This window comes from Blennius ocellaris (assembly GCF_963422515.1).
Source record: "Blennius ocellaris genome assembly, chromosome: 14".
NCBI lineage: Eukaryota > Metazoa > Chordata > Actinopteri > Blenniiformes > Blenniidae > Blennius > Blennius ocellaris.
Window position 1 is genome coordinate 6,917,678 of NC_137663.1, and position 19,988 is coordinate 6,937,665.

The 19,988-nt window shown below is 44.1% G+C and overlaps 1 protein-coding gene across 1 annotated transcript; it reads left to right on the top strand.

Moving 5' to 3' along the window:
* The first annotated feature begins 557 nt into the window (after positions 1-557).
* On the top strand, positions 558-4,407 carry tbl2 (transducin beta like 2). The gene is made up of 7 exons (XM_080508773.1): positions 558-716; positions 1,760-1,881; positions 2,043-2,227; positions 2,383-2,534; positions 2,876-3,002; positions 3,093-3,245; positions 3,810-4,407. Exons 1-7 carry the CDS (start codon positions 590-592, stop codon positions 4,267-4,269), a joined length of 1,326 nt encoding a protein of 441 aa, XP_080364899.1. The 5' UTR covers positions 558-589; the 3' UTR covers positions 4,270-4,407.
* The last annotated feature ends 15,581 nt before the right edge of the window (positions 4,408-19,988 follow it).

Consider the following 19,988-nt stretch of genomic DNA (forward strand, 5'->3'; position numbering starts at 1 on the left):
GAACAGAAGAGGAAAATGAATTGGATGTATGTATTTTCTCATGATTTTTTCATTTTACATCTCTGTTGAAATACATTGATCCAAACAGACACCAATTATGATTATTAATCATAATGATGAACTAGAATACAAGAGCTTTATTTATCCCCGAGGAAATTCTTCATTTACTGCCCAGGTACATAATATGTTGTTCACCGCGCCATACCACTAGGGGGCAGTATAGGATGTTTTAAGAGATTGTGGTGCATTGACGGAACATTGGACGAGGAAACGTCTTGTATTTGGTGCTATATAAATAAAGTTGAATTGAATTGAACAAAAGGGAATAACTTAGAAAAGATGTCACACGTTGTACGGACGTACATCAGCAGGTGTGGGCTATTTTCAGGTGAAAGGAATTTACAGGTACATTTCAGTTTGGGTTGAGGTTTAAACAAACGGCTTTGCTTTTTTAGCGTTGGGTATTTACGATTTCATCCGAGGGTCTTGAACACAGCACTCCTCGAACGCCGCCGTCGCGCATGCGCAGTCCTCCAACGTCGAGCAGTGGACATTAGCGTTGTAAAGTACGTGGCAGAAAGCTTCAAGCATGGACTTCACCGCTGTGGTTGCTTTGACTCTTTTACTGGGAGCGCTGGTCGCGCTCGTGGCGCTGGCGGTGGGCAAACGGAAAGAGGAGATACGGGAGGAGACGGAGCAGGCGGCGGAGTTTGCCGGTGAGAGCTCGCAACGTGCTAACGTAACTCTATAGCTAGCTGCTGGGGCGGGGGTGTCGGTTTACCGGCGGCTCCCGCTCTGAATTCATTCATTCAGTGAGTTCACATTCACAGGTGGTCCACCAAAGGTCCCCCTCATCTTTGCTAACGTGAAACTGCGCTTTAAAAGTTTTAACTCTCGCTGACCAATCGGAGCGCCGCTTATTGTCGCGTCATCACCTGTTTTATTACCTTTGATTAGAGAAGTTCGTTCACCTGCTGTTGTCATGGCAACGCCGACCCTGATGCGTAGTAATCATTCATGCTTGAAGAAGAAAAATCAGAAACTTAGTGATTAATCTGTCAACGAATCTTACTGAGCTATAGAAATAAAACTAATTTATAAACCCAGTGTTGACAAACATCTCTGGGTAAATATAATGTAATGCCTCCGTGTTTGGCTCAGACAGCCCCATTCCTGATACACTATTGCTGAACTAGGCAATGCTAAAATAACTATGTATATATATATATATATATTTAAAAACCTTTATTTGATATGAGGAAAAAAAAACTTCAGGATATTTGCAGGAAAATAAAAAGATAGTTGCATGCTGACAGGGTGAGTTTGAGAAAACATATATAATGCAATGGCTACATGGGGACATTTCACATTATTTTAAACCAGAAAGTGTCACTAAAATTGTTTCTATGTTGAGATTGTAGTCATTTTTATCACACACACTCTGCGCCACAGCAAATACCATTTTTATTATTCTGGCACTGTTTTGCCAGTCTGGCCCACTCAAGATGACATTGGGTAAAAGTGTTTGACACCCGTGCTCTAAATGAATGAATAGAGAGATTAAAAAAAAGATTGATTGTGAGCAAAAGAAGAATCAAATGCACTGACTGCTGTTACTGACATCTGATAAAAACTGACAACTCATTTGTCAAAAACGTTATTGTAGTTATTTAATGAGTTGGCTATGTTAACTCTGCAATGTTGCAGTGTACACACTCATGATGTGGTTTTCATTCACATGTTTTTGTTTGTCTTTCAGCTGAAGGAAGCGTTATGAAGGGCCCCCCATCAAAGAAGCAGAAGCAGGAGAAGCAGCGCGTCCGCAAAGATAAACCTTCACAGCACACGTTCAGCCATCCACTGCTGGCGTCTTCCCTGAAGGTGAGGGGCTGCAACCACACCAAGGCCCCGGCTAGAACGGCCTTTTTCATCCCAAAACATTCAGTGTTGAACATTTCAGAACGCTCTCAGTAATGACGCCTTGTTTATTTATTTATTCATTTATTTTGGAGCCCGTTTGAATCCGTTTCTGTGTTCTTCAGAGCCACAGTGGGAATGTGACGTGCGTGGATTTCAGCAGTAACGGGAAATACCTGGCGTCCTGCGCCGACGACCGCACCGTCCGGATCTGGAGCACCAAAGACTTCCTGGACCGGGAGCACAAGTGTCTCCGAGCCAACGTGGAGCTGGACCACGCCACGCTGGTGCGCTTCAGTCCAGACTCCAGGTGAATACATACATTGAATGTATGTTGTTAACTGAGCGGCTCACTGAGTTCCTGTGCCATATTTTACATCACCAGTGTTCTGAACTGAGCGTAACTGGAGCTCCTCGTGAATTCATCTTCAAAGCACAGAAATCCCTCTTTTTCGCCCCCCGCAGGGCGTTCATCACGTGGTTGGCTAACGGAGACACCATTCGAATCTTCAAAATGATCAAGAAGGACGACGGCACGTTCGCCTTCAAAGCCGCAGCGGAGGATTTCCCGCAGAAGCACAAAGCTCCCATCCTCAACATCGGCATCGCAGAAACAGGTACAGAGCTCGTCAGGGTCTCCACATCGTGTCCCCTTCGCTAATATTAGCTTCGTCTGTTGAAAACCACTGGATGTGGTGTGATGGGGATGCAAGTGGTACACGCTGGAACAGAAGTAACCCACATTATTTAACTTGTACAGTCACAGTTGCAGATTATAATGAAATGAATACACCTCTACCTTGCATGAGGATAGTGGAGCTGGTCAGTGTCTATTGATCCCAACAGAAAAACAGAAGTCTGGTAGTCATTGATTTCTGCCAGTGAAGAGAAAGTCACATTTGGGGTCGGTGTCCTTATTCTCTTTCTCCAAACGTCCCGTTGTGTTTTCGACCTGCAGGAAAGTTCATCATGAGCGCATCAACTGACACCAGCATCAACATCTGGGACCTGAAAGGAGAAGTGCTGGCGGCGATCAACACCAACCAGATGACCAACTCTTACGCTTCCGTCTCCCCGTGTGGCAGGTCGCTCCCACTTCCCCATCGCCGCTGACTGAACCTGGAGTCAAAGCCCACAAATCACACCTCTCCGTTTGATTCCCTGCGTGCGCTCAGGTTCGTGGCGTCCTGCGGCTTCACTCCCGACGTGAAGGTCTGGGAAGTTTGCTTTGGGAAAGGAGGAGAGTTCAGAGAGGTGACGCGAGCCTTCGACCTGAAGGGCCACTCTGCGGGGGTTCATTCGTTCGCCTTCTCCAACGACTCTCACAGGTAACCCAGGCCTCGTCGCGGAGGATCCACCTGAAACACACACGCTTGATTTGAAGTAAAAGCTCACAGGGGAGGAAATGATTCAAAGCTGAGCAATGAACTGATCAGTTTCATGGTTTGTGTTTCTGCAGTGTTGCATCTTATTATTTTGTAGCTCCTGTTTATTCAGTGTTTTGAAGTGTAGCACTTAAAACCCAACATAGAGCTTGCGCATTATATTTTTACACTTTGATTGAATTACATATAGTTTTCCAGAGACGTAGAGTTGCTAATAATCTATCGTTACTCCCTTGTTCCCTGTATTCACACCATTATCACTCTGATTTCGTTGAATTTATTTATTTCATTCAAAAGTAAAAATAAAAATAAAAAACACTCCCCACAATAAAGCGTCCACAGTGCGAGTGAATAGGAGCAGAAGAGAAGACGAGTCTAGCGACACGCGGCCCTCCGATACCTTCCAGTCACTTCCCATCAGTCCCTGATCTCACGTGTGTCCTTGTGAAAGCACAGAGAGGGTCTCGTCCTCTCCCTGACTCCCCTCTCTCCGCTCGTCCCCGCCAGAATGGTGACCGTCTCCAAAGACGGCACGTGGAAGCTGTGGAACACCGACGTGGAGTACAAGAAGCAGCAGGACCCCTACCTGCTGAAGACCGTCCCCTGCTCGTCCTCCGAGGGCAGCCGGGTCGCCCTGTCCCCGGACGGCCGGGTGCTGGCGGTCAGCGACGGCTGCAACGTGGCGATGTACGACGCCGCCAGCGGGCGGCTGGAGGAGGAGCTGCACGGCGTCCACAGCGCCGACATCACCGACCTCAGATTCGACGTGAACGGGCGCTTCCTGGTGTGCAGCGGCGACAAGGCCATCAGGGTGTTTCACAACGCGCCGGGCTACCGGGCGGCCATCAGGGACATGCAGGACATGCTGAAGAAGGCCCAGAACGAGGCCATGAAGCAGAGACTGCAGCAGCAGGTCCGAGAGGCTCAGAGCGCTCTGGACGCCATACTCACTGCTCCCAGAGACTAAGACGCTCAACAGCTTCAGCCTCGGACTGCTCGTCTTTTTATCGTCCAGCAGTGTCCACTCTCTCCGTCGCTCGCCGGTCTGGACGGAGAAATGATCTGAACCGCATGCCGTTTGAATAAAGGATATCTTTTTATGGAGTGCTCACTTGGTATGAAGTTGATTTTCACTTGTCTAAGATATTCTAGGATGTACAACAAATGTAGACAAAACAGGTGATGACTGCTGGAATCAAGAAAAAGAGGAAAAAGGGTGATAAAAGCCAACGTTTGCAGTAAAGCTCACAGATAGAAACGAGCCGGAGTCTGTCCGGTTCTGTTCAGTCAATTGCAGCAAGTTAATTTAGCTGCTTTTAACCCTGAATTAGATCATTTATGAACAGGAGCTGAGAACACTTCCCTCCAGCAGTGCACCACAGGGGGGCGCTGTCTGGAGGGAAGTGAATAGTGAATAGTTCAGGGACCTCGGGGTCAAATCAGTTCACAACCTTCTTTAACAAGTCCCAGAAGAAAGAATCTAGGATGGAGACGACAGTGACTCACATCCATTGAGCTGCTTCAGGGTCATTGTGAGGTTCCTCCTGTGACGTGTCTCTGATCAGTAGAGGTCCAATGTTTCACCACTGAAAAATATCACACTGGATTTGTTTGTGTGCACAAGCAACCTGGAGCTGAGAGGATCCATGGAAATACAGCAGAGGGAGCAACACACACACACACACACACACACACACATGTCTCACATAACTGAGTGTGTTTTTTTATTCTGTTATGTAGGACAAAAACGTCACTACAACAAAACAAGGAAGGTTCAGGTTCATTAGTTCTCTGCTGTTTCACTTCAATGTTATATGAATTCTCAATAGAGACATTTTGTAATCCACACAGTTTTTTTTTGTTTTGTTTTATTTATCATAGAATGATTTGAAGATGTAGAAAAATGTTTCACATGCTTTATCAGTGTTGTTTTCACTTAATACTGACACCGGGTTCTGTTTACACTGATCTTCTTTAAATGTTTTCATTGTCTCCTCTGTCCTCACTCTTTTGAATTCTTCTCCTTTAATCCTCCCTCTTTCCTGTAGCAGCTGTCATCTGTTACAAAACCTGGCAGAGGATCGCTGATATCAATAATCAATAATCCACTTGTTTGTTAGCTTAGTGAATATGTTCTCTATTAATACTGAGTGATGAGAAGTGATTCTATTGGCTCTGGTGATTTTAGAGTAAAGGATCAGACTGGATGTTGTGTTCATCAACTCTATTGTTGGTTTTGGATTATTTGGGTTCAGCAGATCAATATTAAACTCCTCACAGATAAACCAGACCTGTGTTGAAGAACTGTTAACTACAAGATTTGTAAACTTATCCCATAACCACATTATCTAACCCAGTTTAATTGTTAACAGAGCAGTTTAAAAACAACAACAAAACAAAAAGAAACTGAAATTTAGGAAGAAAAACTGATTAAATGAAGTAATGTTTGGAAATATCTTTAGAAAAACAAAGTTTCACCAAACTTTGTTTACTGAAGACACGACATTCCGACAGACTGGAGTGGCGTTTTAGTGTTTCTAGGTGGCGTGAGACACATTCTGCCACTCTGGTGGTTAATTCTTACATTTCCTTAAATGTTTCGCCATGTTCATCATGTTTCATCATGTTCAGTTGGTTTCATGCTCGCGCTCTAATAATAATAAGAAACATTGCAAATACAACAGGGTTCTGGGGCCTCATTTATAAAGCTGCTGAAGCACAAAACAGGTCCTGAAAGATGCGTACGCCACTTCCCACGCAAAGTTTGTGATCTCAAAAAATAAACATTGAATGTGCGTCCCGGCACGTCTAAAAGTGTCTAAAATAGTCTAAAATATGTGTATAATGTCCATGTCCACGATCGCCGAGAGAGAGAGAGAGAGAGAGAGAGAGAGAGAGAGAGAGAGAGAGAGACAGAGAGAGAGGTGGTTCTTTAATTAAACATTGAGGTTAATTGATTGTTTGTGTTCACGTGATATTTTTGGCCCGTTTATTTAGCAAAAGGTGCTTTAAAAACAGAAGTATTGTGTGACATCTTTGTCTCTGTGTTGCCGCTGGAACAACACGCAGCCTGTGTTCCAGGACCTCATGATTTACAAATGAAGCTCTGCACTGAGACCAAACAAACTGTTATCTGAGTTAGTAGTATGTGATCAAAACTGGCATACAAAGGGTTACGTTTCAGTGGTGGAGGTTCAGATCATGACTAGAATAAACTAGAACCAATTCACAAAGAAGAAAATAATGTTTTATTCCAATTTAAGGTTCAAAGTACAAATTGTATTTTTAACAGACCCAATATAACTTCATCAGTATAAGTGTGAGCCCAAGTGCATAACTTCAGGTATTTATCTGCATCTATTTGAGATGTGAACATTCATATTTTACATGAAGGTTGAATTCCAATCAGGTAAAATGTCATGTCAGGTCATTGAACCAACTTGTGTCCTCTCTTAACCTGCACACCAAACAGCTGCTGGAGTGATTGTTTACCTTTTAATTGCTTCATTAAATAGTGTTATTACCCAAAGGAACATTTTTAATTTCAAGTATGCATTGTCTTACGTTACAAATGCTTGAAATCATCAAATAATGTATTAGTTACATAACGTATGAAGCCCCTGATCAGTGAAAAACACTGTTTCTGTGCAAATGAGTTTTTTTCTGACAAAATCATTTAAAAAGTAGAATTTAAAGCCTATTTCTTTGAGTTGGCTGCTTCAGATCCATGGCATAACAGTAAAAACTGGACAGTTTCTCTATGAGAGTAAACTTTGCCGACCAGAGACAACATTTGTCCATGGGGAAGGTTTCTTCTACATCTTGATCCTCTTCTGCTGAAACAAGGAGACCAGAGTGGGACCTTTGCAGCTTTTGCTGGTTTGGATTTCCTCTTGGACACGCAGCAGACGGATCTTCTCCACCTTGGACTCCTGTCCGTAGTGAGGACACACCTTCAGGTGCTCTGAGATGGACGGGACGTCTTTGAAGCTCCAAATATCCACAGGAGAGAACAAAGTGCTGAACTGCCAACCTGTTTCCACAAAGAGATGGTAAGAGTGAGGAAGACTGTGACTACACATTTAGAGCTGTAAAATGTCTTCTTTCATGTTCTCCTCCCTTCTGCTTCACCTCCACTTGGCTCCTCGGTGAGAGGAGGTCTTCCTCTCCCAGAGGAGGGTGACCATCCCTCCGTCCTGCAGCAGAGACCAGCACACCTCCTCATGAGGCGGGACACCAGAGCAGCTGGGACAGGGACAGGCTGTCCAGGAAGCTGGACATGTGGCACAGCACCTCCTCCTGCTGCTGCTTCTCCTCCTCCTCCTGCTCTTCCTCCTCCTCCTCCTCCTCCTCCTCCTCCTCCTCCTGCTGCTCCTCCTCCTCTCCTCCTCCTCCTGCTCTTCCTCCTCTTCCTCCTGCTGCTGCTCCTCCTCCTCTTCCTCCTCCTCCTCTTCCTCCTGCTGCTCCTCCTCTTCCTCTTCCTCCTCCTCCTCCTGCTCTTCCTCCTCCTCCTCCTCCTCCTCCTGCTCTTCCTCCTCTTCCTCCTGCTGCTCCTCCTCCTCCTCCTCCTCTTCCTCCTCCTCCTCCTCCTCCTCCTGCTCTTCCTCCTCTTCCTCCTGCTGCTGCTGCTGCTCCTCCTCCTCCTCCTCCTCCTCCTCCTCCCTTCACTCCTTCTTTTACAAATCACATCAAAGTGCTTGTTTATTAAAACACTAAACCATAAAATATTCTCACAATAACCAAACAACACTTGAGAAAATGATTATTAATCTTACAGAAATGTATTTAAAGTATCTGGATCACTAATATAAACTTTATATTTTGCAACAACATGAACTCTTGGAAAATATATTAGTTCCTATTGGCTATTATAATGATTCTCTTGTGGCTTTTTTCAGTTTGATGATGTTTATCAAGCACAGGTGGAATTACTGCAACATGTTCTGAGCCAATAATTGGTGAGTCGTTACTTCCTAGCTTTAATAGAGACAAATATGAATTCAATATCAAAGAGCTTCATTTTCACTCTGAGCTGTTTTTGGTTAAAGCAATGATTTTAAGATTTCATGTTTCTACAGATACCTGGAGACAAAAACGTGTGACTGCGCTGTGATTGGACAGCAAACGGACCTGACCTGAACCTCAGAGAAAATCTCTGGGCTTTTGTCAAGAAGGCTGCTATCAAAGCAACCTGGGCTTCCATTACACTTGAGCAGTACCACAGGTTGATGGCCTCCAGGCCACACCGCTAAGACACAGTGATTCATGTAAAAGGAGGGCCTCCTTTAAAAAGGATATTTTTCTTAGGCCTGTAGAGAAGGCCTGGCAGAACCGCTTTCCTGATGGGAGGGGGGCAAACTAAATGCTTGCTGGAGATAAGGAGTGAGGAGGGACATTTGGGACATACCCATGGTGTCTGGGTTGAGTTCTGACCATGGACATTTTGGTGGCCTGAAGGTTTATTTGGATTGTTAACAGAACAAAATGACCATGCTCACACTTTTCTCCTCTAAAATAGTCTCTTGTAAATTTTAAAAATAAGACTTGTATTTCACAAACTCCTGTGGGGCGTCGACTTTCTCTTTAACTTTCAATAACACTCAGCACATCTAACAAATGTTTCCCATTAAAAGCCTTCTAGTAAAGGTGGGATTTTCCCCTCTAAGCTGCTGTAATACTGCGATAGTGAAATATTTGTGTTGCTCAGACAGCAACTGAACACATGTGGACAAAAAGCGGTAGTAGAACTGAGGGTTGAAGGAGTAAACCCAGGTGGCACGTTGAATCCACCACTGTCCTCCAGATAGAAACATGGATGAACCAGTCAGGAGGAAAGTCAGTTTGGACTGAGGACCGGGATGAGATGCAGTCCCTTCCAGGTGTACAGAACATCCACCATCTTCTGTCCCGTCTGAATTCAGAGTTAGAAACTTCCTGCATGCTGCTTTCTGACACGCTTTTCCTTTCACATCCAACCAACACTGGTTGTGTTCAAGACATGATCTTTCAGAGCAGAGAAACAGCTATGTTCATCACACCTTCACCTATTTGTTTCCACACTGTTTCTTCGGTGGCGCAGGCAGCGCAGCTTTGCTGCAGGAGGTCATCTTCATCACGGCCCCATGGTGGCAGTATGTCTCAGGACGGTTTCCTGAGCAGGAGTTTTCATTGATGGACTTGGATTAACATTGGCCACATGACAAATAAACTCTGAATAGAATAGAATAGAATAGCATAGCACACCATGCTTTGACCTAGTCAGTGTCACTCACATCCCTTCACTCATCTCACCATTCACTTTCTGATAGACACACAGGCGAGTGGTCATTTAATAACATGATGGCTTCAATTGGTCAGAGACTGATTGTTGGTGGCTGATTGACGTTTCTTTTCTCTGGAGAACCAAAGAAAGAGACCTGACCACCAGGCCGGTGTCCTGCTGCTCCTGTAGATATTGCATAATCCAATGGTGACAGAGTGAAGCACTCTGAAAATAAGACTCCTGCTTTGAACTGTGTTTGACTGTTTGTACCTCTCCGGGGCGGCAGTGGAATTAATGAGGCTGCACATGACAGGAAGTCATCCAAGCAACACTTCCTCTGAAGGACGACGGTTTTTGCAGCGACAATGAAACAGCTAATATGGCTGTGTATATAGTGAAGTATCCCCACTTCTCTAACATGACCTCTCTCCAAACACATCATCAGTTTGCATGTTCTCTCAACGAAGTGACACCTTTTTTTTTTTTTTTTTTTACAGATTAGGCATTTTGGAGACGGGGAACCTGCAGCGCTGATTGTGAGGTGGTGAATTGACGCCAGATTCATCTCACACATCTAATATCTTCAAATACCAGACTTACAGATCCACGTCGTCATAAACAGCCAAGCTGCAGTGGTCCAGATGTTTCTTTAGTGGAACATTACTGCTGAATCAGCAGCACCATGTTCATATGTCAAACTTTCATGTTCAGATGATCCAGAGCGCTGGGAAGAACTGATGGATTATCAATTGTGACAAAGTGAGTCAGTCAGTCGGTCTCATTTCAGAGTGAGAACATAAATAGTGCAGTAAAGCTGCAGTGTTGTGCAAAAACTGATTCCTGTCCAGGGGAACGCACACTGACTGGCTGTCCACTGCCTGTTCTTTTCCAGCTGCTGTTATTAGGATTTAACGTACAAATATACTAAAGTGTATGAACACGGTAACAACTAACGTAAGTCTCTGGGAAAGTCTCATGCAAAAAACAAAGTGTACTTGAGATGATTCACCAATAGTAAAGTAATTGTATTAGTGGCGCACTATGTGACACATCACTGTCTACTAGCTATACTGACTATACTATACTATAATTACCATACTATATTCTTACTGTCTCTACGTCATACAATTCTTACTTGAACCACTTTGTATTGTCCAGATTCAATCCAGTGATTTGCTGAGTGTACCACTACTTTGATGACCACTAACTAGTTTGACCAGTTTCCAAACTATTAACACTATTTTCCCCGATTACAGTTTTTTAATTTTAAGACAGGCCTTTGTAGGCTGTAGTTTTCAATCTAATCATCCTTCTATGTAGTAAAGAATCCCAGTGATCATTGAAAAATGGCTCTTCTATAATTACACAAAAACTCTCATTTACACATAAAGTGTTGCCAAGGCGTGGCTTTTCACACTGAATGGGCCCGTCTGTGTCCCATATCTGCAAAACACCTTAAATGATCTTAATGAACTTTGACCATTATGTAAGAAAGTTAAATATATATATAGATAGATGTATATTTATGGGGGTATTTCTTTACATCACAGTGAGATCATCTGTCAGACCAAAATGCTTCCCCTTTGAGGATTGACTCATTCCACTCATTTCTTTTTCTGTCTTTTTATTTTGAATCAGTTAAACCAGACGGAGAGAAACACGAGGCAGGATGTCCAGGTGGAAGTGTCCTCTGCCGTTGGGATGCTGGCCTGGCGGGCTCCTTGCTCAGCAGTCCCCTCGCTCCTCCTCGGCCTTCAGCAGGATCACAAAGAAGGTCCTGAGGGACTCCAGGACCACGTCTCTCCCCTGCTGCTCGTCTGGATCTTCTCTGGTGTGCCACTTGTTGAAAGCCTCGACAGAGATCAGGCCCTGGTCAGCCAGCCATTCACAGAAGAACCGGAGAACATCTGGAGAGGACAGCAATGTCAGTTTTGACTCTTCTTGATGTTTATGTCTTTCTAACTTGAGTCTCTATGTTGGTGAAGAACAGAAGGTGTAAGAAAGCTCCAGTTCACTTACGTGGAGGATGACGGAGGGCAACGTCCAGCGCCTGAAGAGCATAAAGCGCCTGCAGCTGCTGCTCAGTGTCTGAGTCCAGGTATTCCAGCAGGACCGGCCGTCTCCTCTGCAGGACGCTCTGGTCCAGAAGGTAGTTGGTGCCAAAAGCTGTGCAGCAAAGCAGGAGGAAGAGTGAGTGCATGCTGAGCCTCCAAGTGGACATCTTTCAATCAGCGTTACTGTTTGAGCAGAACACAAGAGAAGCGTCTCCTCCAGGTGGTGGCCAGCTTACCTCTATACAGATATGCTGACCGGCACACGCTGGTCATCAGAGCCCTCAGGAAGGGCGGCGACCTCCTCTGACCTTCATCCAGGTTGGCCTGATAAACAGCCCAGAGAAAGAAGAGGTCAGTACAGACGTCCACCATGAACATCATTTGGACTCAGGAGCAAAATGTAAAGCTCTTTCAAACAAAGAGGCTTGAAGCATTCTATATGTATAGATGTCAAAAAACTAGAATCATCATCATCATCATCTGCTGAGTGAATTACTGGCCTGATCAGCAACAGATCATAACAAATAATCAATCAAACATCATCTACAGTCTTTCTTATGAGATATTTGAAAGGTGAACTTCGTACCTCCACCCAGTCAAAGACCTGCTGGTCACTGGCCGTGTCGTCCAGGAGGAGTCTGTCCAGCTGGCAGCTCAGCTCCTCAGGAAACATCTGGTCAGACGGCCTGGCGTCCATGAGCTCTTCTCTCTGCTCTCTCTCTCTCTGCTCTCTTTCTTGCTGCTCTCTCTCTCTCTGCTCTCTTTCTTGCTGCTCTCTCTCTCTCTGCTCTCTTTCTCTCTGTTCTCTCTCTCGCTGCTCTCTCTCTCTCTGCTCTCTCCGCTCTCTCTCTCTCTGCTCTCTTTCTCTCTGTTCTCTCTCTCGCTGCTCTCTCTCTCTCTGCTCTCTCCGCTCTCTCTCTCGCTGCTCTCTTTCTTGCTCTTCTTGCTGCTCTCTCGCTCTCTGCTCTCTTTCTTGCTGTTCTCTCTGCTCTCTCTCTCTCTGCTCTCTTTCTTGCTGTTCCCTCTGCTCTCTCTCTCGATGCTCTCTTTCTTGCTGTTCTCTCTCTCGCTGCTCTCTCTCTCTCCGCTCTCTCTCTTGCTGCTTCTTCTGCTCTCTCTTTAACTGTTTTGCCTGCTCTCTCTCTTGCTGCTCTCTCTCTTGCTGCTCGCTCTGCTCTCTCTCTTGCTGCTCTCTTTCTTCCTGCTCTCTCTGTCTCTGCTCTCTTTCCTGCTGCTCTCTCTTCTGCTCTCTCTTTAACTGTTTTGCCTGCTCTCTTTGTTGTTGCTCTCTCTGCTCTATCTCTTGCTGCTCTCTTTCTTCCTGCTCTCTCTGTCTCTGCTCTCTTTCCTGCTGCTCTCTCTTCTTCTGCTTTTTCTGCTCTCTCTTTGACTGCTTTGCCTGCTCGCTCTCTTGCTGCTCTCTCTCTTCCTGCTTTTTCTCTATCTGCTCCCTATTTCGCTGCTTTTTCTGCTCTCTCTTTAACTGCTTTGCCTCCTCTGTCTGTTGCTGCTCTCTCTGCTCTCTCTCTAGCTGCTCTCTTTCTTCCTGCTCTCTCTGTCTCTGCTCTCTCATTTGCTGCTCTCTCTGTCTCTGCTCTCTTTCTTGCTGCTCTCTCTTTCCCTGCTCTCTCTCTCTCTGCTCTCTCATTTGCTGCTTTTTCTGTTCTCTCTTTAACTGCTTTGCCTGCTCTCTCTGCACTCTCTCTTGCTGCTCTCTTTCTTCCTGCTTTCTCTGTCTCTGCTCTCTTTCTTGCTGCTCTCTCTGCTCTCTCTCTTCCTGCTTTCTCTCTCTCTGCTCCCTATTTTGCTGCTTTTTCTGCTCTCTCTTTAACTGCTTTGCCTGCTCTCTCTCTTGCTGCTCTCTCTCTTGCTGCTCTCTTTCTTCCTGCTCTCTCTGTCTCTGCTCTCTTTCTTGCTGCTCTCTTTCTTGCTGCTCTCTTTCTTGCTGCTCTCTCTTTTGCTGCTCTCTCTCTCTCTGCTGTCTCTTTTCCTGCTCTGTCTGTCTCTGCTCTACCTCTTCCTCCTCTTCATGTCTCTGCTCTCCCACGAGCTGCTCCTCCTCTTCCATGTCATGTATCTTGTCGTGTATCTCCTGGATGGTCTCCAGACCCTGGACAGGTCTTCTAGGGACCCAGTTGTTCTGTGAAAAACAAATGTCTTTTATTAATGTGAATCAACGAGTTGTGTCGTATTCTGCAGTTTGAACTCAGATGACCAAAGCTTGTGTTGGGTGAGACTTAAGGGGGCTTTCAGGTATTTGACAGCACATATGTCTCTATTCAAATCATACATTTATATTCTCAGGACTAAAAATGTTCCCAACTTTTCAATATTTGTCAATATTTCAAACTGTAATATCGCAAAAAAACTGTTTGGGTTTCTTTTTGTTTTACATTGCATTGACTCCAATCATACTTTCTGTCAAAATGAATTAAACATAACTCAGACTTCAAGTAGATGGGCAATCAAAACGTGAGCCGTACACAAATATTGTGTTTCAGGAAGTTAAAGAAATCAAGAAAATGAATCAATGTAGGGTAAAGCATGAGCTTTGTAAGACTTCAGACTGTAGCAAACATCTAAACCAAAGACTCACCATTCTCAGGTCTAAGACGTCCTGGAGCAGGAACCTTATCCGATTTGAGGTCTGGCGCCTCCTGATGATCTTTTGAATCTCATTGTGACACTGCTCCAGTTGAGGCTGACGGAAAGAACACAGAGGTGAGACATAGTTCTATAACAGCAGATCAATTCCCAACAGAGAGCCTCACTAATGTCTCTGCTAACTGTGCTGAATCCAGAACTGGGATTTTTCAGTCTCACCTGGGTTTTTGGAGAGTAGATGCTCTCGCCGATGGTTGTCAGCAGCGTGGAAAGACATTCCAGTGACACTTCATCCTGGTCCTCCAGAAACTTGTCCACACAGTACATTATGACGTCCTCTGTCATAATGTTCATCATGAACAGCTCACCGATGAACTTTATATTCCCAATGGAGTGGTTCAGGGCCTTGACCCGAGCTTCTTCCATCTCCTCCTGAATCTGCTGGCGCTCCATTGACTAAAGAAAACAAAAATAGATATTAATTAAATATGAATATTAGCCTTGGTAAGTTATTCAGACATGTCTTTGCGAGAGTTGTAGTAAAAATGTGGAGTTGAATCAATGCATACCGATTCAGCAGAGGCCAGCTCGCTCCGCCACAATCGAAACTCCTCGACTGTGATTTCCTCGTCCTCGAACTCCGTCTTGCAGCGTTTCACCAGCAGGTTGCGAAAGTCCAGTGCGCTGTAGGGACCGTCTTTGACTTGAATGTTTAACTGTGAACCACAGACAGAAGTTGAGGTTAGGAGAAGAAGTGGACTGCTGATAACGTGTAATATTGAATAATCCACCACACTGGTGTTTAGAGTGCTGATCTCTGCAGTGTGGCACAAAGCATTTCTACATTTATACAACTCTTTCAGTCGTCCATCTTGTTTTTTACAAGAAGATATTTATACCTTCATACCATTAAAAAATACTCTTAAGACAAAGGTTTTTCTGAGATATTATTGACATTGGTTGGTTAAAATATCACATTCACCATATCTGGGCTTTCATTGAGGCTCAATTTGCTTCATCCTCGCAGTTTAACACATTTCTTAAAGCACTAATTTTCCCAGCTTGCCCAAGGTGGCGATTCCAGACAACTGGTCGAAAACTGTATTTTTTCAAAGTCAAAATTGTATAAATCATACTTACATAGAGAAGGCACCAGCACATTCTCGCATAAACGACGGTGTATGTGGGTTCTGCGAGGGCCTTCTCAAAGATCAGGTCAATGACACCTTTCAGCCTCGTCACGGTGTTTATTTTCAGAGCTTTGACCTGTTTAACCACTTGGTCAAAGTTCTCGGGCGTCATCTTGTTGAGGAGGCTCCTGAATTTCCCGAGGAGCTCCTGGGGGGAAAGCAATTAGAAAAAATGGTTGATAACTGAGATCATCAATCAGTTTGCTTGCTTACATGTACATCCAGTCATTATGTGAGTTCTGGAATTATCAGATTATTAACTCATCATGTAAACATAGTGAAACCTGCTCTATCAGATATGATGGTTGTCTGATAAGGAGTCCCTTGTTTTAGGCTATTGTGGATGAAGCTCTTTCACAAACACATTGTTTTCAGGAATATTAGTGTGGTGTTGGTAGTGTGCTTCTCTTGTGATCTTTTGCCATTACCTCTGTGCCCTGTGCTTCACGATCCAGCACTGGGCCCTTCTGGCTCTTCATGCTGGGCTTCCATGGATGTTTACAGGTGTTTAGTTGAACAGTGTTAGACACGTCGAGGACGATCCCCTGGGGTGGACACCGTGAAGCCATCCTGTCCATTCTCTGTGGAGGCAACAGAAAGACAGATACACACTCAATATACACAAAAACTCAAATGAAACAAATTAGAAGTAAATGCCTGGTTTGTATTCAGGAGTTATGATTGATTAAAGTCTCTGACAACGTCAAACACATTAGACTGGGCGGAGCGGCGACCGAACCACGATGGCGGCGCCACCACTCGCCAGCTATAATACGGAGTGGAGGTCGCTGCGACATCTACTCTTGATGTTTATGATATCGCCACCATATTCACACATTTCTGTCCTTTCTCTGCAAACACCTCGAGCCGTGGGGATCTCGAACATGATGGCGCGAAGCTAACAGCCGATGGGTATACTAGGAATTACGGTAATACTGCTCTACGTTCTGCCAACACCTGATATACCAGTAAAATAAGAGGTATTTCCAGGCAATATTTCAAATCTAATTCTTCAAATCCTAAAAATTGAATCCAATGATCTGACCTGTCGATTTTTGGAGACTTTCGTCGCTGAAGGATTGAACGAGATGGGTTCTGAAGACACTTTGGTCCGTTGATGGTCTCCAAAAAAAGGCAACAATAATGCTGGGAAGGCTGCTGGTTGGCTCGTTGAGTGCTATCAGGTCCTGCTCGAAAGTCAGAATGATGGGCGAATGTGAACTGGAGCTTTATAGCTGCGAAATCTGGCTTTGTTCCAGATCAAAGGAACTCAAACTAGATCAAGGCAGATCAAGGCAGATCAAGGCAGATCAAGGCAGATCAAGGCAGATCAAAGCCAATCAAACTAACAAAGTCACATCAAAGCAATCCAAATCAAACCAAACTTTATTCATACAGCACTTTTTGTACAGATAACAATGCAATGCAAAGTGCTTCACAAAAAAATAAACACACACACACACACACACACACACACACACACACACACACACACACACACACACACACACACACACACACACACACACACACACACACACACACACACACACACACACACACACACACACACACACACACACACACACACACAACTGCCCATATCAAAATATAAAAACTGATGTAAGAATGAGTTACATTATAATTAATCAGATTATTGAGTGTATTTAAGTATGTGAGCTTTAAAAAAACATTTCTCTCCATTTATGATGATCAGAAAAAGAAAAGAATAATTCCCCACACATTTTGCAACTTAGTCCTTTTAAAAAACAAACTTTATTATCAAAAGCAGCTTCAAATGTCCATTCTTAAAGAAAGAAGGAACAATATAGAGGGAAATAACTCTACGACTCGGGGAAATAAAAGCCTCAGAGGACGGAGCGAACGGCACAAAGCTTCAGACTCTGAGATGATGAAGATGAAACGACTGGTCGTTCTCGCAGGTGAGAAACTTTCTCTTCTCACATGATGTGTCATTGTTGTGTTGCAGCTGAGGGTTTAATGTTGAATGTGTGTGTGTGTGTGTGTGTGTGTGTGTGTGTGTGTGTGTGTGTGTGTGTGTGTGTGTGTGTGTGTGTGTGTGTGTGTGTGTGTGTGTGTGTGTGTGTGTGGGTGTGTGAGTTGTGATAATGGAAGAACTTCATCTTGAGGCTGACCATCATGCTGCTGAGGCAACCACACTGTGCAGACAGCTGAGGCCCTGCATAAGAGGACAAGTGTCAGATTAACCCCCACTTGACAAGATTGGAGTTGATTCACACCAGCCGTTGCTAAAAAGTCAAGCCTACTATGAGCATATTTCCAATTCCTGTGTTTTTTACCCACCTGTTTTCTGATTCTCATTTTACAGTGTTATTTTTGGATGAAACATACAGTGGATGCATCATAAATAAAAAAACCAGCACGTGTTAAATGTGTATGCGTTGTCTGCATGTCCTTAAAATCCAAATGTGCTTCACAAATACCCTAATTTTCTTGAAGGAATCATACATTATACATGCTTAATGGCTGCAAATGGAGAAAGGATTGTTCTTTATAAATGTTATTTTTGCTTGTGAATAACCTCAGATGGAAGTGAAACATGTGTTCAGACCCCTGTGGGTCAGTCTCTCTGCTGGTTCGCTGGCTTTTTCCTTCTCTGCAGGCTCCTGGGTGGGGTCGTAATCGGGGTAATAGGCTACACCTATGCTAGGCGTACTTTAATTCCTCCTCATCCCTTCAGCAGGTGGCTTCCTTTAAGACACACTCAGGTGGCTGGCTCCTTCCCACTCCTGGACTGACTGATGCTCCTGCACACGTCACCCATGCAGTCTTTTGTTGTCGTATAGTCACAGCCATCGTCCTGGCAACCTGCCATGGTTAAAACAAAGAACACTGAAATACTCCATAATATTAAAATAATGTATAGTGGAGGTTCAGTCATGGCTGCATTGCTCATCATCAATAGAATAACACCTGCTAAAGCTGGAACAATTGTGATATGAAAATGTAGAATGTGAAGAGAATAAAGATGTTTACCTAAATGTAATGACATTTGGTTTTTCTGCATGGATAAAGTAAAAAAAGTGCATGAAGATGGGCGTTTCATTAGAAAAAGGTCAACTTCCTGTCAAGATTACATTGAGAGGTGTGTTGTTTACCTTGTCAAGCAACATTTTTTCAAGGTACTCTTCAAGTGTCCCTCAAGGCAGCAAGGAAGGGATCATCCATTGTTGAGCAGGCAGCTGGATAAATGAAATGAATGTTAGTTCTGGGAGGCTCAGAAAATTAATAACAAGTTGACAAAATGAAGGGCGAAGTAGGTCAAAGGTTGAGGTGATCCACATCCCTCAAAATCCAGTCTGGCCGTATGAGCCAACAAACAACTGAGGTGGAGACTCAGCAACTGTTACTGATGTGAAGATTCTGGCACAGAATGAACTACTGGCTCATTTGCAACAAGGAACTTCACATCATTGACTGTAATAAGCATAGATCTGTGGATAATAAAGTGGCTTCTTCTATTACCATCTGCCTGGGGGGAAAAATCAACAATGCAAAAGCAAGGTCATCACATGGAAAGCATGGAAGCAGCAGTATTTGTTAAAAAAAGAAAGAAAAAGGACTAATGTAACCATGCAGTACATGTAAATATCTAATCTGAGGGGGAGAGAGGACCACTGAAGTAAAAGTAAAATATTATTCATGAAGCACTAAAAGACATTAGAATGTGAGATATGTAATTAAATTACTATTAAGTGCTTAAAGCAGGGGTGTCAAACATAAGGCCTGTGGGCCAAAACCAGCCCACAAGAGGCTCCCAGCAAATTAGAACCATTTCAAAGAATACACACATTTGTGTTTTTCAACAGATCTTTTTAGAGTGAATTTATAAAAACACATATAGGAGATTGTTTCTTGACACATCACTGCACTGGAAGGTTTCATGGGCTTGGTGTTGAGAATGTACTCTTTTTTTTTGGGGGGGGGGGGGGGGGGGGGGGGGGTAATAATTGGGTGATTTTGTGAAAACAGAGACATTTTCATCCTATTCTCTGCATCACAACAGAAAATCTATAAAGTTTGAATTAATATTTTGCAGTACTCAAAGTAAATGAAAGAATTTAGATTATGGTAACTTGTTCATTTTGAGTTTGCAGGACTGAAACTGAAAGCTCATCTTTAGTCATTTATCATCACAATAATGCATCGGTGTTATATAGCACTTTTCTTGACACTTAAATATGCTTTTTATTGCATATTATAGTGTCCACAGCTGCTCTGGCGCAGACTGATGGAAGTGAGGCTGCCAATCATCAGCCCCTCCAACCACTCACTCTCACACTTCATACACACAGAGGCAGTTCGCGGGTTCAGTGCCTTGCCCAAAGACACTTCGGCTTGTCGGCAGGCACTGAGCACAGTAAGTGATGCTTTGCTTCTGCCGTGTGAGAAGAAGCGCCACGTGGCGCCGTGAGGCCCTGCAGCACAAACTGCTTGTAAAAGCCAAATGCTAACAGCCAAGTTCTACTGTTTGTCCAGGGACATTCAGTTCAGCCACGACCTTTGTGAAAACCTCACAAAGTATGGAGCCTTC